General features: G+C 48.4%; 1 protein-coding gene across 1 annotated transcript; it reads left to right on the plus strand.

Moving 5' to 3' along the window:
• Positions 1–538: 538 nt before the first annotated feature.
• LOC120941305 (mediator of RNA polymerase II transcription subunit 26-like) lies at positions 539–19,546 on the plus strand. The gene is made up of 2 exons (XM_040354626.1): positions 539–1,760; positions 17,904–19,546. The coding sequence occupies exons 1-2, from the start codon at positions 575–577 to the stop codon at positions 19,544–19,546; spliced, it is 2,829 nt and encodes a 942-aa protein (XP_040210560.1). The 5' UTR covers positions 539–574.
• The last annotated feature ends 293 nt before the right edge of the window (positions 19,547–19,839 follow it).

Raw genomic sequence — 19,839 nt, forward strand, 5'->3', positions numbered from 1 at the left:
GGCACTAGAGGAAACCCTACTTGTAAGGCTAATTAATGAGGTTCGTAAAAAGACCAGTAACAAGGACCTTGCCAAACGTTCTAAGAAACTGCTACATAGCTGGAAGAAAGTGCTAGAGCAGGGGGTTTGTGCACCCTGTACCCCTTACAGCTCTCCTGGCACTAGGGCAGAACTAGTGGCACGGCAGCGCACCACATATGCGCCAAATATGCTCCGCAGTGATCCGCGGACAGCGGCTCCGGTATCCCTGCCGGAGCTCGAGGAGAAGTTGCTGCTGGCCATCGATCCGCACAGCAGGATTCCTGACATGGAGGCTGTGTTGGAAGTGATCTCCATGTTGGAGAAGTATCCAATTACTACCAAAGAGGCACTAGAGGAAACCCTACTTGCAAATCTAATTAATTACGTTCGAAAAAAGACCAGTAACAAGGACCTTGCCAAACGTTCTAAGAAACTGCTACGTAGCTGGCAGGAAGTGCTAGAGCAGGGTGTTTGTGCACGCTGTTCCCCTTACAGCCCTCCTGACATTAGGGCAGAACTAGTGGCATGGCAGCACACCACATATGCGCCAAATATGCTCCGCAGTGATCCGCGGACAGAGGCAATTACAGTGGCTCCGGTATTCCTGGGGGAGATCAAGGAGAAGTTGCTGCAGGCCATCAATCCGCACTGCAGGATTGGTGACATGGTGGCTGTGTTGGAAGTGATCTCCATGTTGGAGAAGTATCCAATTACTACCAAAGAGGTACTAGAGGAAACCCTACTTGCAAGGCTAATTAATGATGTTCGTAAAAATACCAGTAACAAGGACCTTGCCAAACGTGCTAAGAAACTGCTACGTAGCTGGCAGGAAGTGCTAGAGCAGGCTGCCAGGGGTACTGCCAACCCACAAGGTTCAGCCAATGGTGGTAGTACCCACACCTGTAAGATAGAGACCAATCAAACTGCACTGTTTAGCAGAAAGCCTATTCAGGACCTTAAGGGCAGGAATGATATCCAGGAGGCACGTTCACCTAAGGCCGAAAAGGTGGCCAGTCGAAAAAGGAAAGGGGAATTTAGAGATGGTACCCAAGGGCTTGCAGGCAAACCGAATCAGGAGCTGTTTCAAAATTCTTCATCACTCACCACAAATGGAATAGGAGGTAGTCCTCCAGAAAACATACTTGGTCCTCTTGTTGGCAGTTCACACACTAACAGGTTTGCGACTGCTGAAAATGATAAACATGGTAAAATCCCAGTAGATGCTGTCCGGCCGCCCACAACATCCTCTGGACTTGTAAAACACTCAAGCACTTCCTCTTTACTAAAAGTGGGCGTCCTACAACCGCACAGTGTAGGGTTAGAAGCAACCCATCCTCTTCAGCCACAAAGTCTTTGTGCACGCTGTTCCCCTTACAGCCCTCGTGGCACTAGGGCAGAACTAGTGGCATGGCAGCGCACCACATATGCACCAAATATGCTCCGCAGTGATCCCCGGACAGAGGCAATGACAGCGGTTCCGGTATCCCCGTGGGAGATCAAGGAGAGGCTGCTGCAGGCCATCGATCCGCAATGCAATATTCTTAACATGGTGGCCGTGTTGGAAGTGATCTCCATTTTGGAAAAGTATCCAATTACCAAAGAGGCACTGGAGCAAACCCGACTTGGAAAGCTAATTAATGATCTTCGTAAAAAGACCAGTAACAAGGACCTTGCCAGATATGCTAGGAAACTGCAACGTAGCTGGCAGAAATTCATAGCGCCAGTGGAGGCTGCCGGAGGTACTCGCGACCCACAAGGTTGAGCAAATGGTGGTTAGTACCAACAACTGTACCGTGCAAAAACACACGTTAATACCGCTGAGTAAAAAATTGAACTCATGCATTTTTTTGTGAATTGCACATTTATACCCCTTGCACACTGAGCCACGGTCGCTGTCTAAGCAGTGCTTTTCAGATGCTAGAGGGGCGCTTTTAACCCTAAAGAGGAGGTCCACCAAATATTTTTTTTAAAAAGTCAGCAGCTCCAAATACAGCAGCTGCTGACTTTTAAAAAATGGACACTTACCTGTCCTGGAGTCCAGCGAAGGCGAGCAATCGCTCGTCTCTTGGCTACCCCCGCTGTCATCCTCGGTGAGGAAATCGGGAAGTGAAGCATTGCGGCTTCACTGCCCTGATCCCTACTGTGCATGCGCGAGCCGCGCTGCGCTATCCTACTGGTCCCCGCTGTGTTCTGGGAGCCGTGTGTTTCCCAGAACACAGCATGGGGGGAGGGGCGGGAAGTGACGTGACTCCCACGGGAGTCACTGCTCGGAAGTGAGTGCAAATACCTGTATTATACAGGTATCTGTACCCCCCTCCCCCTGAAAGGTGCCAAATGTGACACCGGAGGGGGGGAGGGATCCAAAAAGCGGAAGTTCCAGTGCATTCCAATGAGCAGGGCGTTTTGTGATCGCTAAATACAGCGCTCCCAAACTGCCCCAAAAATGCTGCTTGTAGGACTTTTCGGAACGTCCCACAAGCGCCCCAGTGTGAAAAGTCACACTTGAATGAATTGGATGCGGTTTCCAGGCGCTTAGCAGAGGCTATTTTCAGTGCTAGAGCACCTGAAAACTACCCTAGTGTGAAAGGGTTGAGTTCAATGAGTTATTTTAACTCAAAAAATTCATGTGGTATTTAAAGAGGAAGTAACCCCCCGAAAAACGGGGAAAAAACAAATCCTGCAAGAGAAAGGCATAATAAGATAGTATGCATACTAGCTCATTATGTGACACTTACCTGAAATGGAAGCCCCCAAAGTGCTTCTCGTTCCCCCGACGCCGCCATGTCCCCTAGCATCGGTTTCCTGGTATCGCCGCTTCAGCGATGTGATTGGCCGGAGCAGCGATGACGTCACTCCCGCACGGAAATACGTCATTAACCCCAATTATGCCATTCACAAAAACATCACGCTCAGTGCACCGTAGACATCGGCGCCTGACATTATTGTAAATATCTCCTAAACCGTGCAGATTTAGGACATGTTTCTAGCACCTACAGGTAAGCCCTAATCTAGGCTTACCTATAGGTGCAAGTTGTGTGGTTGGGTTTACAACCACTTTAAAGCAGTAGTAAACTGCAAATAACAATTCCCAAAAATGTGGCCTCTGCAGGGATAATAGCATAATGTGTTTGTATGCATCGCATACTAGCACATTATGAAAAACTTAACTTAGAATGAAACCCTCCAGTGGTGCACTTTTATGACTCTCCGGCACTTCCATCTTCACCCGGCCTACCTTTTGGGTTTGTGGGCTTCAGCTGTCTAACTGGCCAAGCTGCAATGACATCACTCCTGTGCATGTGCGTGCCGCGGCAGTGCTCTCTCAATGGGCGGCACACAGTCCATTAAGACAGGGGTTGACAAATTTGCTTGGAATCTAGGAGCCAGGTAAAAAAGTTAGGAGCCAGAAAACGCGCCCCGTCCCAACGAGCTTGCGCGCAGAAGCGAACACATACGTGAGCAGCGCCCGCATATGTAAACGGTGTTCAAACCACACGTGAGGTATCGCCGCGATTGGTAGAGCGAGAGCAATAATTCTAGCCCTAGACCTCCTCTGTAACTCAAAACATGCAACCTGTAGATTTTTTTAAACGTCGCCTATGAAGATTTTAAAGGGTAAAAGTTTGTCGGCATTCCACGAGCGGACGCAATTTTGAAGCATGACATGTTGGGTATGAATTTACTCGGCGTAACATTATCTTTCATAATATAAAAAAAAAATGGGGATAACTTTACTGTTGTCTTATTTTTTTATTAAAAAAAGTGTAATTTTTTTTCACAAAAAAAGTGCGCTTGTAAGACCGCTGCGCAAATACGGCGTGACAGAAAGTATTGCAACGATCGCCATTTTATTCTCTAGGGTGTTAGGATAAAAAATATATATAATGTTTGGGGGTTCTAATTAGAGGGAAGGAGATGGCAGTGAAAAATAGTGAAAAATTACATTAGAATTGCTGTTTAACTTGTAATACCAACGGCCACCACCAGATGGCGCCAGCTCACATCTGGTGGTAATAACTTGTAATACCAACGGCTCACCACCATATGGCGCCAGCTCACAAAAAAAGAAACTTTTTTTTTTTTTGCCCCCCTTCCAAGCCAAGTCGCCAGGGCCCTATTTCTAGTCGCCATGGTGACCTGGCGCCCGGGATTTGTCGAGCCCTGCATTAAGAGCGCATGCTCTAGTGACATCACTGGCAGCTACTATAGTAAATATCTCCTAAACAGTGCATGTTTAGGTGATATAGTATTTAATGTACCTACGGGTAAGCCTTATAATAGGCTTACCTGTAGGTATAAGCAGTGCCCAGGACAAGGCCATCCAGCGCCCAGGACAAGGCCATCCAGCGCCCAGGGCAAAGATGTCAAACTGCGCCCCCTCCCTTAAAGTTAGGGTCAGGTCGCCCACATCCCTGGAATAAACAATTGCACCCAGGGCAGCCGACCCTCCTGCCCACCCCTTGTCCCGGCTCTGGGTACAAGTGAGCCATGGGGACTTTACCACAGTGAATTGACCACACAGTGTAGTTCTGCTTCAAAGATTAGGGCTGAGGTTTAGAGCTAGTAAATTTACAGCAGGGTTGAGGTATACCTCCTTTCTCTATCAATAATGATAGAGAAACCCCCCAAAATCCATTGCAGACCCAAAGGGCAATAAGCGTTTATTGATTGGTTTGTGCAAAAGTTCTAGCAACTACAAAATAGGGAATAGTTTTATGTCATTTTTATTAATATTTTTTTTTTGCTACTAATGGCGGCGATCAGTGATTTTTTTCCTGACTGTAACATTATGGCGGACGCATCGGACACTTTTGACACTATTTTGGGGCCGTTGTCATTTTTACAGCGAAAAGTACTATAAAAATGCACTGATTACTTTGAAAATTACACTGGCAGTGAATGGGTTAACCTGTAGGGGGCGCTGAAGGGGTTAAGTGTTTGCTAGGGAGTGTTTACTACTGTGTGGGGGCATGGCTTTGCGTTTGACGTCACTGATCGTCCTTGCCTATGACAGGGAACAGACGATCAGTGGCAGTCACACTAGGAAGAACGGGGAAAGGTTTTTTTACACTTACCTCTCCCCGTTCTTCAGCTCTGTGACCTGATCGCGGGACACCGGCGGCGATCGGGTCCGGCGGGCACGGTCAAGGAGCACAGGACCAGGTCGCCAGCGGCGCGCTCGCGACCCACGGCTGGGCTCTTAAAGGCGACGTACAGGTACATGCTTGTGCCCAGCCGTGCCCTTCGGGTCCTTAAGCTATTAACGAAATAGGCCCAGATTCACAGAGAGCAGGGCGCACATTACGCCGCCATAGTGCACATACTCTACACCAACGCAGCGCAGAGAGGCAAGCATTGCATTCAGCAAGCCAGTGCTCCTAACGCTGCGCCAGCGTGGCGTAGGTTTCGAAGGCGCACGTCGGCGTAGGTGGAAGTGGGTGTGAACCCATGCAATTGAGGCGTGACCCCATGCAAATGGGCCGAGACAGGTACGTATAACGAACTGGGCATGTGCCGTGACGTGGACGCACCCCTATGCGCCTGCTCACAACCACGCCGGCAAAACTGCCTAAGCTACGCCGGATCACTGCGTACGCCGTGAACATAACGTACGCCCAGCCAGACACACGTCCAACGCACAATACGCCGGCTTGTGTTCCCTGGTGCAGACCTGAGCATGTCTGTTGCTGGGTTGCACCTCCTTTATGAGGAATAACTTCATGCCGGACGTACAACTTACGCGCATCTCGCGTAGCATGCGCCGGGCACACACACGTTTGTGAATCGCCGTATGTCCCTCATTTGCATTTTTGAATGGCTAATCAATGGGAGCGGCACCATGCTCCCAGCCTAAATGTGCGCCCACTCTACGCCGGCGTAAGCAAGATACGTCGGCGGGGTGTAGCCTGTTTTTAGGCGCATAGTAGTTTGTGGGTCTGGCGCACAGATACGACGGCGCACATTTGCACTTACGTCGGCGTAACTTGTTATACGTCGGCGTAAGTGCTTTGTGAATCTGGGCCATAGAGTGTATCATATATACGTATAAAGGTCATCATCGCTATAGAAACAAAGGGCCATATTCTGAGTAGAGTTAAGACGGAGTATCTCAGGAAACTCCGTCGTATCTCTCTTTTTTGACCCGCGTATCTATGCGAGTGATTCCTAGAATCATTTTCGCATAGATACGCTGAAGATCCGACATGTGTAAGTCACTTACACTGTCGGATCTTAAATGTAATTCGCCGCCGGCCGCTAGGTGGCATTTACGTTCAGGTCTCATTTGTTTATGCAAATGAGCCTGATACGCCGATTCACGAACCAAATCGCGTCGCGTAACCGTCGTTTGCGTAAGCGTAAGGTTACCCCTGCTATATGAGGGGTAACCTTACGCCAGTCCGCCGTATACCATGTTAAGTATGGCGTCGGGTCCGCGTCGTCTTTTCCCGTCGGGTACGTCGTTTTCCTAAGTCGTTCTTGAATACGACTTTACGTCAATGACGCACACGTCGGCGTCATTGACGTTTTCCGCCGAGAACTGGAGCATGCGCACTGGGCTATTTTTAGTCCGGCGCATGCGCAGTTCGTTCGAAACGGGGGCGCGCTTAATTTAAATATAAGCCGCCCCCTTTGAAATACGCGGGAATACGCCGGGCCTTTTACACTACGCCTCCGCAAACTACGGAGCAAGTGCTTGAGGAATACGGCACTTGCTCCAGTAAGTTGCGGCGGCGTAGTGTAAATAGCTTACGCGATGCCGCCGCAGAAAGTATGAGAATATGGCCCAAAGACACTGCTATTGATTTGTCTCTTACATGTGTTTGAGTTCTAATTGCAGCTGTCATATTTATATTAATTGTCTGACATTGGAAAGGAAGCAAGTGTTCCAGTGTGGTTAGGCTAAAGTGAACATATTCCGGGAACCTTATATAGTTGATTCAGCATATTAGAAAATGTCTCCCGTATAGTTACACAAGACAAGTTCCCGTAAACTCATGAGGATGTCTCATAAAAGAGCAAAGTACCCATCAGCTGAAATGATTGTGTTGTTCCCCCTGTACATTGTAAAGCGCTGCGTAAACTGTTGGCGCAATATAAATCGTGTATAATAATAATATCCATTGCTGCGTACTTTATCTGTAACAGAGTGCTTTGCTTTGGTAAGAAGTCTGCCTCATAACACTGCAATGAACTCATACATGTGTAGTTCCCATGGTCTGTTTCTGGTCACTACTTGAGTTGCGTAAACATGTTGGCAGCATCTGTTTTTTGGAATTAGTTCAATTTTCAAGGGTTTAATGTTTTGTTTTGAGCTATGAGATAAGCCTGTTGAGTAAAGTCAAAGGTTTTATATGCTAGCAGTACTATGCTACCTTCAAGTCACACATATGAGCTTCATTGTAAAGGAAAAATAGGATTCTTCATATAAACGAATTGCAATATTTTAAGTATACTTTTTGTTCTATATATATATATATATATATATATTCATGGCTCACAATGAGTTGCCTTATGTGATAGCTAGGACTGGGTTTCTTCTCTGGCCCTGTTATTGCCACCTGCTCTTAACCACTTCCCGACCGCCGCATGTATATGTACGTCCACAGAATGGCACGTACAGGCAAATGGGCATACATGTACGTCCTTGCCTTCTAGCGGGTGGGGGGTCCAATCGGGACCTCACCCCCGCTACATGCGGCTGTCGGGTTCCCTCGGGGAGCGATCCGGGACGACGGCGCGGCTATTTGTTTATAGCCGCTCCGTCGCGGTCGCTCCCCGGAGCTGAAGAACGGGGAGAGCCGTGTGTAAACACGGCTTCCCCGTGCTTCACTGTGGCGGCGTATCGATCGAGTGATCCCTTTTATAAGGGAGACTCGATCGATGACGTCAGTCCTACAGCCACACCCCCCTACAGTTGTAAACACACACTAGGTGAACCCTAACTCCTACAGCGCCCCCTGTGGTTAACTCCCAAACTGCAACTGTCATTTTCACAATAAACAATGCAATTTACATGCATTTTTTGCTGTGAAAATTACAATGGTCCCAAAAATGTGTCAAAATTGTCCGAAGTGTCCGCCATAATGTCGCAGTCACGGAAAAAAACGCTGATCGCCGCCATTAGTAGTAAAAAAAAAAAATTAATAAAAATGCAATAAAACTATCCCCTATTTTGTAAACGCTATAAATTTTGCGCAAACCAATCGATAAACGCTTATTGCGATTTTTTTTACTAAAAAAAGGGCGAAGAATACGTATCGGCCTAAACTAAGGGAATACATTTTTTTTAGATATGTTTTTGGGCGATATTTATTATAACAAAAAGTAAAAAATATTGCATTTTTTTCAAAATTGTCGCTCTATTTTTGTTTATAGCGCAAAAAATAAAAACCGCAGAGGTGATCAAATACCACCAAAAGAAAGCTCTATTTGTGGGGAAAAAAGGACGCCAATTTTGTTTGGGAGCCACGTCGCACGACCGCGCAATTGTCTGTTAAAGCGACGCAGTGCCGAATCGCAAAACCTGGCCTGGGCATTTAGCTGCCTAAAGGTCCGGGGCTTAAGTGGTTAAAGGAACAATGCCCACTAAGCTGATTGCTGTTACTACAGATAGGCAACACTGCATCCTGGCCTAGGCCAACAAGGCCCAGGCCTAGGGCAGCACTTTACAGGGGGGCAGCACGGAAAGAGTCCCCGCCGGCTTGTGCTACACTGCAAGTGTAGTGCCAGTCTTATGGGGTGGACTGGGCTGAGAGGCAAATTGGTCTAGCACCCCCATAAAACGGACACACTGCTTCCAGTATGTGGGCGGCCAGCATTCTGCAACTGTGTGGGGGGGGGGGGGGAGCACTTCTAATTTTGACTGTCCTATCATCCTGTACCACAAACCTTCCTTACTGTGCTATATGTTTCTTCTGCACCGTTGGTATGGTGATATCTTCTTAGTTCTCTCCATAAAATTATCAGAAATTTGTGCTTAAAGTAGAACTATAGGCAGCACTTTTTATTTTAATTTTGGATAGAGTAAGGAAGGGTTATAGCCCCTGTCAGTTTATTTTTTACCATCCCTGTCCCATTGCAGAGATTTCCCTTCACTTCCTGCCCCATAGCTAAACCACTCAAACATTTCAGGGGGGGTCTTAAACAGCAAGGGGTGTGGCCTTGACAGGAAGGGTGGGTCATATTTAAATAAGGGGGTGCACGAGTTTAGTCAGGCCTAGGGCAGCACAAAACCTAAATACACTACTGCAGATAGGGGCTTATGTTCCGCTATATATTTAATACTAAAGCCCTGTACACACGGGCAGGAATCCCGTCTATTAGAAAACTGTCGGTTTTCCTGATGGGATTTCTGGCAAGCTTGCCTTGCCAAGCCCTGTGTACCACCGTTCTTTTCAATGACAAGAACGCGGTGACGTCATCGACTATGACGAGCCGGCGCTCGTCACATTCAATGCCGTCGCCGCCATCTTGCTACACCCCACACTAACCTTGTATGCTACCGCGCAAGTCTTTTCGAGCATTGGACAGGTAAGCATACAGACGACCGGTCTTCTCGGCAGGAAATACTCTGCCAGGAATCCCACTCTCTATTTTCCCGTCAGGATTCCTGGCTGTTTTCCTGACAGTAAAACTGCTAGGGAGCATACACATGGCTGGGATTCCCGGCCAAATGCTCGTGTGTACGAGGCCTTAAAGTGGTCAGCTCCTCAGATGTTATAATTGTATCAGTAGCAGGGGCGTTGCTAGGTGGCAAAAAGACCAGGGGCTTCAGCCGGAACCGGGGGGGGGGGCGCGCGACTTACCTGACCTACGCGCGCGTGTGTCAGTACACACAGACACACAAGTCAGTGTGTGTGTGTATGTCAGTTACACACTGCATGAGATCAGCAAGGAAGCTCTTAGGCACACTAGCATGTCTTTCAGGGTTGTTTCTGACACATGACCTACATACACTGACACTGACCTACATACACTGACACTGACCTGTCCTACATACACTGACACTGACCTGTCCTACATACACTGACACTGACCTGTCCTACATACACTGACCTGTCCTACTGACACTGACCTGTCCTACATACACTGACCTGTCCTACATACACTGACCTGTCCTACATACACTGACACTGACCTGTCCTACATACACTGACCTGTCCTACATACACTGACCTGTACTACATACACTGGCCTGACCTTTCCTGACCTACATACACTGGCCTGTCCTGTCCTGACCTACATACACTGACCTGACCTACATACACTGGCCTGTCCTGTCCTGACCTACATACACTGGCCTGTCCTGTCCTGACCTACATACACTGACCTGTCCTACATACACTGGCCTGACCTTTCCTGACCTACATACACTGGCCTGTCCTGTCCTGACCTACATACACTGACCTGACCTACATACACTGGCCTGACCTGACCTGTCCTACATACACTGGCCTGACCTGTGCTGTCCTACATACACTGGCCTGACCTGACCTGTCCTACATACACTGGCCTGACCTGTCCTGTCCTACATACACTGGCCTGACCTGTCCTGTCCTACATACACTGGCCTGACCTGTCCTACATACACTGGCCTGACCTGTCCTACATACACTGGCCTGACCTGTCCTACATACACTGGCCTGACCTGACCTGTCCTACATACACTGGCCTGACCTGTCCTACATACACTGGCCTGACCTGTCCTACATACACTGGCCTGACCTGTCCTACATACACTGGCCTGACCTGTCCTACATACACTGGCCTGACCTGTCCCACATACACTGACCTGTCCCACATACACTGACCTGACCTACATACACTGACCTGACCTGTCCTACATACACTGTCCTACATACACTGGCCTGACCTGTCCTACATACACTGGCCTGACCTGACCTACATACACTGGCCTGACCTGACCTACATACACTGACCTGACCTGTCCTACATACACTGACCTGTCCTACATACACTGACCTGTCCTACATACACTGACCTGACCTACATACACTGACCTGACCTACATACACTGACCTGACCTACATACACTGACCTGTCCTACATACACTGACCTGACCTGTCCTACATACACTGACCTGACCTGTCCTACATACACTGACCTGACCTGTCCTACATACACTGACCTGACCTGTCCTACATACACTGACCTGACCTACATACACTGACCTGTCCTACATACACTGACCTGACCTACATACACTGACCTGACCTACATACACTGACCTGACCTGTCCTACATACACTGACCTGACCTGTCCTACATACACTGACCTGTCCTACATACACTGACCTGACCTACATACACTGACCTGACCTACATACACTGACCTGTCCTACATACACTGGCCTGACCTGTCCTACATACACTGACCTGACCTGTCCTACATACACTGACCTGACCTGTATACACTGACCTGTCCTGTCCTACATACACTGGCCTGACCTGTCCTACATACACTGACCTGACCTACATACACTGACCTGACCTGTCCTACATACATTGTCCTACATACACTGACCTGACCTGACCTACATACACTGACCTGACCTACATACACTGACCTGACCTGTCCTACATACACTGACCTGACCTGTCCTACATACACTGACCTGACCTACATACACTGACCTGACCTACATACACTGACCTGACCTACATACACTGACCTGTCCTACATACACTGGCCTGACCTGTCCTACATACACTGACCTGACCTGTCCTACATACACTGACCTGACCTGTATACACTGACCTGTCCTGTCCTACATACACTGGCCTGACCTGTCCTACATACACTGACCTGACCTACATACACTGACCTGACCTGTCCTACATACATTGTCCTACATACACTGACCTGACCTGTCCTACATACACTGACCTGACCTGTCCTACATACACTGACCTGACCTGTCCTACATACACTGATCTGACCTGTATACACTGACCTGTCCTGTCCTACATACACTGACCTGACCTACATACACTGATCTGACCTGTATACACTGACCTGTCCTGTCCTACATACACTGACCTGTCCTGACCAACATACACTGACCTGTCCTGACCAACATACACTAACACTGACTAACTAACACTGACCTGCTGCTAGGAGCATTAGTCAGGTATATTATATACATAGTGACATTGGTCCAAGCTGGACCAATGCAATTATGGAATGCCTGGAAATATTCTTTAAGTGCAGTTGTTAGATCACAACAAATATATGACGTATTGCACATACCTCCACTGATCTCCTGAGGGGTGGCATCAAGAACCTGCCAGCCATCATATCCTGAGCGAAGATCCTTCCTAGCCATCCAGCATTCATTCCATACAAAATAAAAAAATCGGTCTTGCAGAAAGAATAATTGGGTGCTATGTGTTAGTAGAGAGTTGGGAGTAAAAATACTCGTAAAGGCAGCTCTCTGTCAAACAAGGTAGCCTCAAGGGTCCCTGGAGTCGTCTATAGGGCATTGGAAAGATTGTGGCACCACAAAGCTTAATTCAGTCCATCACATTTTTTTTATGTGTGTTGCAATCAAAACGCCAATTCATTTTGGGGGCCGAAAACTCCCACTTTATCAGAACTTTAGTGCTGTCAGTAAATTCAGGACTCTACTTAAAGTGGAGTTCCACCCATAAATATAACATTACATCAGTAGTTTTAAAAAAATGTCATTAATCCTTTACGAAAATTTTTTTTTTTTTTAGATGCCTTCAAAGTGTTGTTGCTAGGCAGAATAGTTAATCTTCCAACTTCCTGCACCTAGGTGCTTAATGCTTCCTAACCTACACCGCACAGACTCCTGGGAATGTAGTGGGTGTAACTTTCCAGGAGTCTGTGCACTCCCCAGTCTCAAAGAATCATGTGACTTGGACAGCACAGGTGCTGAAACCTAATCTGACACTGCTTGTGCAGCACTGAGCATGTGCGAGATCTGCAAGGCTGAAATCCAGGAAGTCATACAGTCTGGCTTCATGATGCCCACACTTAAGATGGCCCCAGTCAATTTCTATTTTATAAAGTGTCTAAATGCTGTAACAACCTAACAAAACGGACCTTAGTTTACAGACTAACTTTACTAGAATACATTAAGCTTGTGTATTACAGGGGTATTTATATTTAAAAAGTGAAATTGTGGCCGGAACACCGCTTTAACATCAATTGCAAACTGATATGTATAGCATGAGATTCGGGTCAACGATTATAAGCCCCCAATACAGACCTGAAGAAATTGGCAGCGCACACCTAAGCCAACATTAGGTTAATTTAGCAGGCCACCTGTCTGAAGAACATTCTATTGCCGGTCTTCTGGATTCACTTTGGATCCCTAGAAGCCGGATTAATCTCAGGTTTACGGACTATCTGTTCTGATGTCTGATAGCTTATGGTGTGTCCACCACTGTTTTTTTTTCTCTTTGTATTCTTTTTTATTTATTGATGTACCTTTTCAATAAAACTCTTTGTACAAGAAATTGGCAGCACATAATCCCCCTGATTAAGGGGGAGTTCTGGACCTCTGAAATGTGTTGATTTTTTGATTGAGTCTTGTGAAAAATACAAATTCTTGCTGGACTAAATCAAGCTTTGTGGTGTTCGCCTTCTTTTAATGCTCTACAAAAAAGAATATTTTTTTATATTTTGTCTCCTGAAAACCTGAGTTTGTTTAGAATTGTTTGAACAAGGACTTGTATGTATTTCCTTGTCAAAAGCTTTTTATTGATTGAACAAAAATGTCTATTACATAGTGGGTACAATAAATAATAGAAATATAGGAAAAATGGTAAAACTCAAAGGCATACAACTAATCTACAGATAGGTGATCTGTACATTGGGCCAGATTCAAGAAGCAATTGCGCACGTGTAACCATAGGTTACACGGCGCAATTGCTTACTTGCTCCGGCGTAGCGAATGCTCCTGATTCAGGAACATCGCTACGCCGACTGCAGCCTAAAATCTGCGCGGCATAAGGCTCTTATGCCACGCAGATTTTAGGCTGCATTCTAGCGAAAACCGCTAGGGGGCGCTCCCATTGTGATCTGTGTATAGTATGCAAATTGCATACTAACACCGATTCACAAACTTGCGCGGGCCCTGCGTACGCAAATTACGTAATTTGCGTACGTCGGGTTTGGCGTAACGTTACACATCCTAATAGCAGGCGCAGCCAATGCTATAGGATGGCCACGTTCCCACGTCGCGACGTTCAAATTTTACGTCGTTTGCGTAAGTGGATCGTGAATGGCGCTGGACGCCATTCACGTTTACTTTGAAGCAAATGACGTCCTTGCGATGTCATTTGCCGCAATGCACGTCGGGAAAGTTTCCCGACGGAGCATGCGCTCTACGCTCGGCGTGGGAGCGCGCCTAATTTAAATGATTCCCATTCATTTACATTAGGCGCCCTTACGCCGGGCAAGTTAACACAGCGCCCCCGCAATTTACGGAGCTTCTGCTGCGTGAATCGCGGGCAGCGCAGAAAATTTGCGCGGACGCAGGGCAAAAACGCTGCCCTGTGCCTGCGTAAGAAAGGCGCAGATTCTTACTGAATCTGGGCCATATCTTCAATTTAACATTTGGTTATTAACTAATCAAAGGTATGAGAGTGCTCCTTAACATTAGGTGTGCCCATCAGAGTGCCCTTTTACATCAGGTGCCCCTTTTTCCTCCTCATTCGTCCTCCAAAAGCTCTGGTCTAACAAATAAGACAACCTATATGGACATATATTCGGCCTACACACACTGTGACTGACCTGGCTGGTAGGCATACACAATCAGTGACCTACCTCAGCCGTGGTGTTGCTGTCAGACTGGTGCTACCCGGATGCATGGGCAGGCCAGGCAGCTGTCATAGTGCAGCCAGGGAGGCTTAGGAGCCGAGGGGGAGAGCCGCTGGCAAGGAAGCGGGGATGCGGCAGGCAGCCGTGGTGTGCGATGCTGGAGCCCTGTGCCATCATCAGGAGCCGTCCCGACGTGGAGAGCCGCCAAACCAAGCAGGGAGCGGAGCGGGCATGCCGCGCCGGGCGGGATTGTAATTCCCGCCTTCTAAGCTTGCGGCGCCTATGATGGACGTCACAGGTCCTGCGGTCTCGGCATTGGATCAGTGGGACGTCCATCATAGGCGTTGGGCTCCAGAAGGCGGGACCAGCCAGCCTGCTATCGCAATCGGCAGGGGCTCGGCGGCACTCGGCAGGACTCGGGGCTAGCAATATCAAGCTAAATTCCCGGGACTCGGGGCTTTACGGGGACCCATTCGGGGCTCCAGCCCCCTTAGCCCGGGCCTAACGACGCCCCTGATCAGTAGGCAGTATTACCATTAAACTATTTACCTAAAAAAAAAAAAAAGATTTAAATCAGCCTTGAAAGTGTGAATGTGATTGTCAAAGCAGGAAACTGCACATGCTTTAGGAAATGTGCTCCTACTGCCCTCCTATTCACCCTCTGATACTTTGTGTGGTCACTTGGCAGAGGGTTACACTGACCTTAGATTAAGGTACATTGAGTGAACAGTAAGGATTAGACATGGGTCATACACAGTGCAGACTAGTTTATGAGATATTAGTTGCAAAGACTGTATTTCTTCTTTGGCCCTGGCATTGCCACCTGCTCTTAAATAAATAGTGCCCACTAAGCTGGTTGCTGGTACAATGGATGGGGGCTTATGCTGTGTCCCCATCACAGCGCCCCTTTACATCAGGTGTCCGCATCACAGCGCCCCTTTAAATCAGGTGTCCCCATCACAGCGCCCCTTTACATCAGGTGTCCGCATCACAGCGCCCCTTTAAATCAGGTGTCTGCATCACAGCGCCCCTTTAAATCAGGTGTCTGCATCACAGCGCCCCTTTAAATCAGGTGTCCCCATCACAGCGCCCCTTTACATCAGGTGTCCGCATCACAGCGCCCCTTTAAATCAGGTGTCTGCATCACAGCGCCCCTTTAAATCAGGTGTCCGCATCACAGCGCCCCTTTAAATCAGGTGTCCCCATCACAGCGCCCCTTTACATCAGGGGTCCCCATCACAGCGCCCCTTTACATCAGGTGTCCCCATCACAGCGCCCCTTTAAATCAGGTGTCTGCATCACAGCGCTCCTTTACAATTGGGTGTCCCCATCACAGCGCCCCTTTAAATCAGGTGTCCCCATCACAGCGCCCCTTTACATCAGGGGTCCCCATCACAGCGCCCCTTTGAATCAGGTGTCCCCATCACAGCGCCCCTTTACATCAGGGGTCCCCATCACAGCGCCCTTTTACATCAGGTGTCCCCATCACAGCGCCCCTATACATCAGGTGTCCCCATCACAGCGCCCCTATACATCAGGTGTCCCCATCACAGCGCCCCTTTACATCAGGGGTCCCCATCACAGCGCCCCTTTAGATCAGGGGTCCCCATCACAGCGCCCCTTTACATCAGGGGTCCCCATCACAGCGCCCCTTTGAATCAGGTGTCGCCATCACAGCGCTCCTTTAACTCAGGTGTCCCCATCACAGTGCCCCTTTACATCAGGTGTCCCCATCACAGTGCCCCTTTACATCAGGTGTCCCCATCACAGAGCCCCTTTACATCAGGTGACCCCATCACAGTGCCCCTTTACATCAGGTGTCCCCATCACAGTGCCCCTTTACATCAGGTGTCCCCATCACAGAGCCCCTTTACATCAGGTGTCCCCATCACAGCGCCCCTTTACATCAGGTGTCGCCATCACAGCGCTCCTTTAACTCAGGTGTCCCCATCACAGTGCCCCTTTACATCAGGTGTCCCCATCACAGAGCCCCTTTACATCAGGGGTCCCCATCACAGCGCCCCTTTACATCAGGCATTCCCGTCAGAGTGCCTCCTTACATCAGATGTAAAACATAAAATAAGGGTCACGCTAATGGGCACATTTTATGTTAAGGGTCCTGTAATGGGCACATTTTATATTAAGGGGCACTCTGATGGGCACAACAAAATGTGCCCCTTAACATAAAATCTGCCCATCAGGGTGCCCCTTAACATAAAATATGTCCAACAGGGGCACCCTTATGGGCATATTTTATATTAAGGGGCACAACAAAACGTGCCCCTTAACGTAAAATCTGCCCATCAGAGTGCCCCTTAATCCAAAATGTGCCCATCAGTGTTGCTCTTAAAATAAAATGTGCCCATCAGAGTGCCCCTAACATAAAATAAAGGTCACGCTGATGGGCACCTTTTATTTTAAGGGGCACTCTGATGGGCACATTTTATTTTAAGGGGCATGCTGATGGGTATATTTTTAATGTGCACACCGATGGGCACATTTTATGTTAAGGGGCACTCTGATGGGCACAACAAAATGTGTCCATCAGTGTGCCCCTTAACAAAATATGCCCATCAGTGTGCACCTTAAAAATATACCCATCAGCGTGCCCCTTAAAATAAAATGTGCCCATCAGAGTGCCCCTAAACATAAAAAAAATATGCCCAGCACAGCAGTGTGCACACAAGTATATGACACATAGCTTGAATGAGGGCACAACTGAAGGGGCGGAAGCTGCTAGATAAGGAGAGCCTAGACTCGGGTACCGCGAGGAGCAGGGGGGCGGGGCGCGCACGTGAGGCCACGCCCCTACTCGCAAGGAGAGGCAGGACGAGGCGCCAATTCGTCGGAACACCGGGAACCGCAAACAGCAGGGGGCGGGGCGCGCACGTGAGGTCACACCCCTTCTCGCAAGGAGAGGCAGGACGAGGCGCCAATTCGTCGAAACACCGGGAACCGCAAACAGCAGGGGGCGGGGCGCGCACGTGACGTCACGGCCCTACTCGCGGAGTCTCCGGTATCGAGCGCTCCCAGTGCCCGTGCCATTGTGGTCCTCTCTACCCTCCGCAGAGGCAATGACAGCTCTGGTATCCCCGCGGGACATAAGAGCGAGGCTGTTGCTTGCCATCGATTCACACAACAATATTCGTGACATGGTGGCTGTGTGGGACGTGATATCCATGTTGGAGACGTATCCAATTACCATAGAGGTACTGGAGGAAATGGCACTTGGAGAGATACTGAATGAGGTTCGTAAAAAGACCAGTAATGAGGACCTTGCCAAACGTACTAAAAAACTGCTACGTAGCTGGAAGAAAGTGCTAGAGCAGGCTGCCAGAGGTACTGCCAACCCACAAGGTTCAGCAAATCTTGGCAGTACCCACACGTGTAAGATAGAGAAGGGCAGGAATGAGTCTCCTACAAGGGATTTTGCAGTCTCTTCACCTCATAGGTCTGTAGAGCAGTTGGTCTCTACTGACTACCAACTTCAGCAGTTACCTAGGGTAATGCAACAGCACGCCCCACAAGGACGTCGTAGTGGACAGCCTATGCAGAGTCTCCAGTATCGAGCGCTCCCGGTGCCCGTGCCATTGTGGTCCTCTCTACCCTCCGCAGAGGCAATGACAGCTCTGGTATCCCCGCGGGACATAAGAGCGAGGCTGTTGCTTGCCATCGATTCACACAACAATATTCGTGACATGGTCGCTGTGTGGGACGTGATATCCATGTTGGAGATGTATCCAATTACCATAGAGGTACTGGAGGAAATGTTACTTGGAAAGATACTGAATGAGGTTCGTAAAAAGACCAGTAATGAGGACCTTGCCAAACGTACTAAAAAACGGCTACGTAGCTGGAAGAAAGTGCTAGAGCAGGCTGCCAGAGGTACTGCCAACCCACAAGGTTCAGCCAATCTTGGCAGTACCCACACGTGTAAGATAGAGAAGGGCAGGAATGAGTCTCCTACAATGGGTTTTGCAGTCTCTTCACCTCATAGGTCTGTAGAGCAGTTGGTCTCTACTGACTACCAACTTCAGCAGTCACCTAGGGTAACGCAACAGCACACCCCACAAGGACGTCATAGTGGACAGCCTATCACAGATCCTCAAACACCTCGCAGTAGCTACTCACCAGAGTCATCAAAAATGGACAGCGATGACGCAGCCTCTGGTTCAGACAGACGCAAGAAAAATAAATCTCGTAGTCGAGGAGATCAAGAAGGATACTCAGCAGATGGGAATAGCAAACAAACCCGAGTAAAAAAGGATCGTAAATTAAAATTTTATTTCATGACTGGGCAAATAAAACCTTTAGCAAACAAAGAGCCACCCCAGGCAGAGATTTTAGCCCCTTCAGAACAACACAGAACCGAGACAGACAAACAAGACCCCAATCTCAGCCCGCCAAGTCCCTTTGAACAGACAGACTGGAAGGAGTTGTCTCAAATGAAGATCATTCAGGCGGAATGCAGTAAGCCAGAAGCTGGAAAGACTAATGTTTTAGTGAAACTTGCCCTACCAAGTGAGCTGCCTGGAAAGAGCAGGGAAGTGACTAGCGCTGACCTAGACAGACTTCATAATCAACATTGGCCCGGTGTCAATGGCTGTTACGATACACAAGGCAACTGGTTTGATTGGACGCAGTGCATCTCCTTGGACCCTCATGGTGATGGTGAGAGATTAATCATCTTGCCTTATGTCTGCCTAGACTGAGCACCAGTCTCAAATCTGCTTTCTCATATCCGTGGTTTTCAGTTAAAACCACGGGTCGCTGTGCGACCAATGCTCAAAATGGAAGATTTGATTTAAGTTAAGAGTTAAGTTCCCCTTTTTTGGTTGGATGTGAAGAGTTGGGGACGTAGATAGCCTGGAAGAGAAGCTTTGTGTCCACTACATCCTGGGAATTCTCTTCCCCTGTCGGAGCTCACCCCTCTGTTTGCCACACCTGCTACCAGATAACTTGGCAAAGGATTACAGAAGGGGGTCAAGAAATGGAATGGTGTGCA

This window comes from Rana temporaria, chromosome 5 (assembly GCF_905171775.1).
Source record: "Rana temporaria chromosome 5, aRanTem1.1, whole genome shotgun sequence".
Classification (NCBI taxonomy): Eukaryota; Metazoa; Chordata; class Amphibia; order Anura; family Ranidae; genus Rana; species Rana temporaria.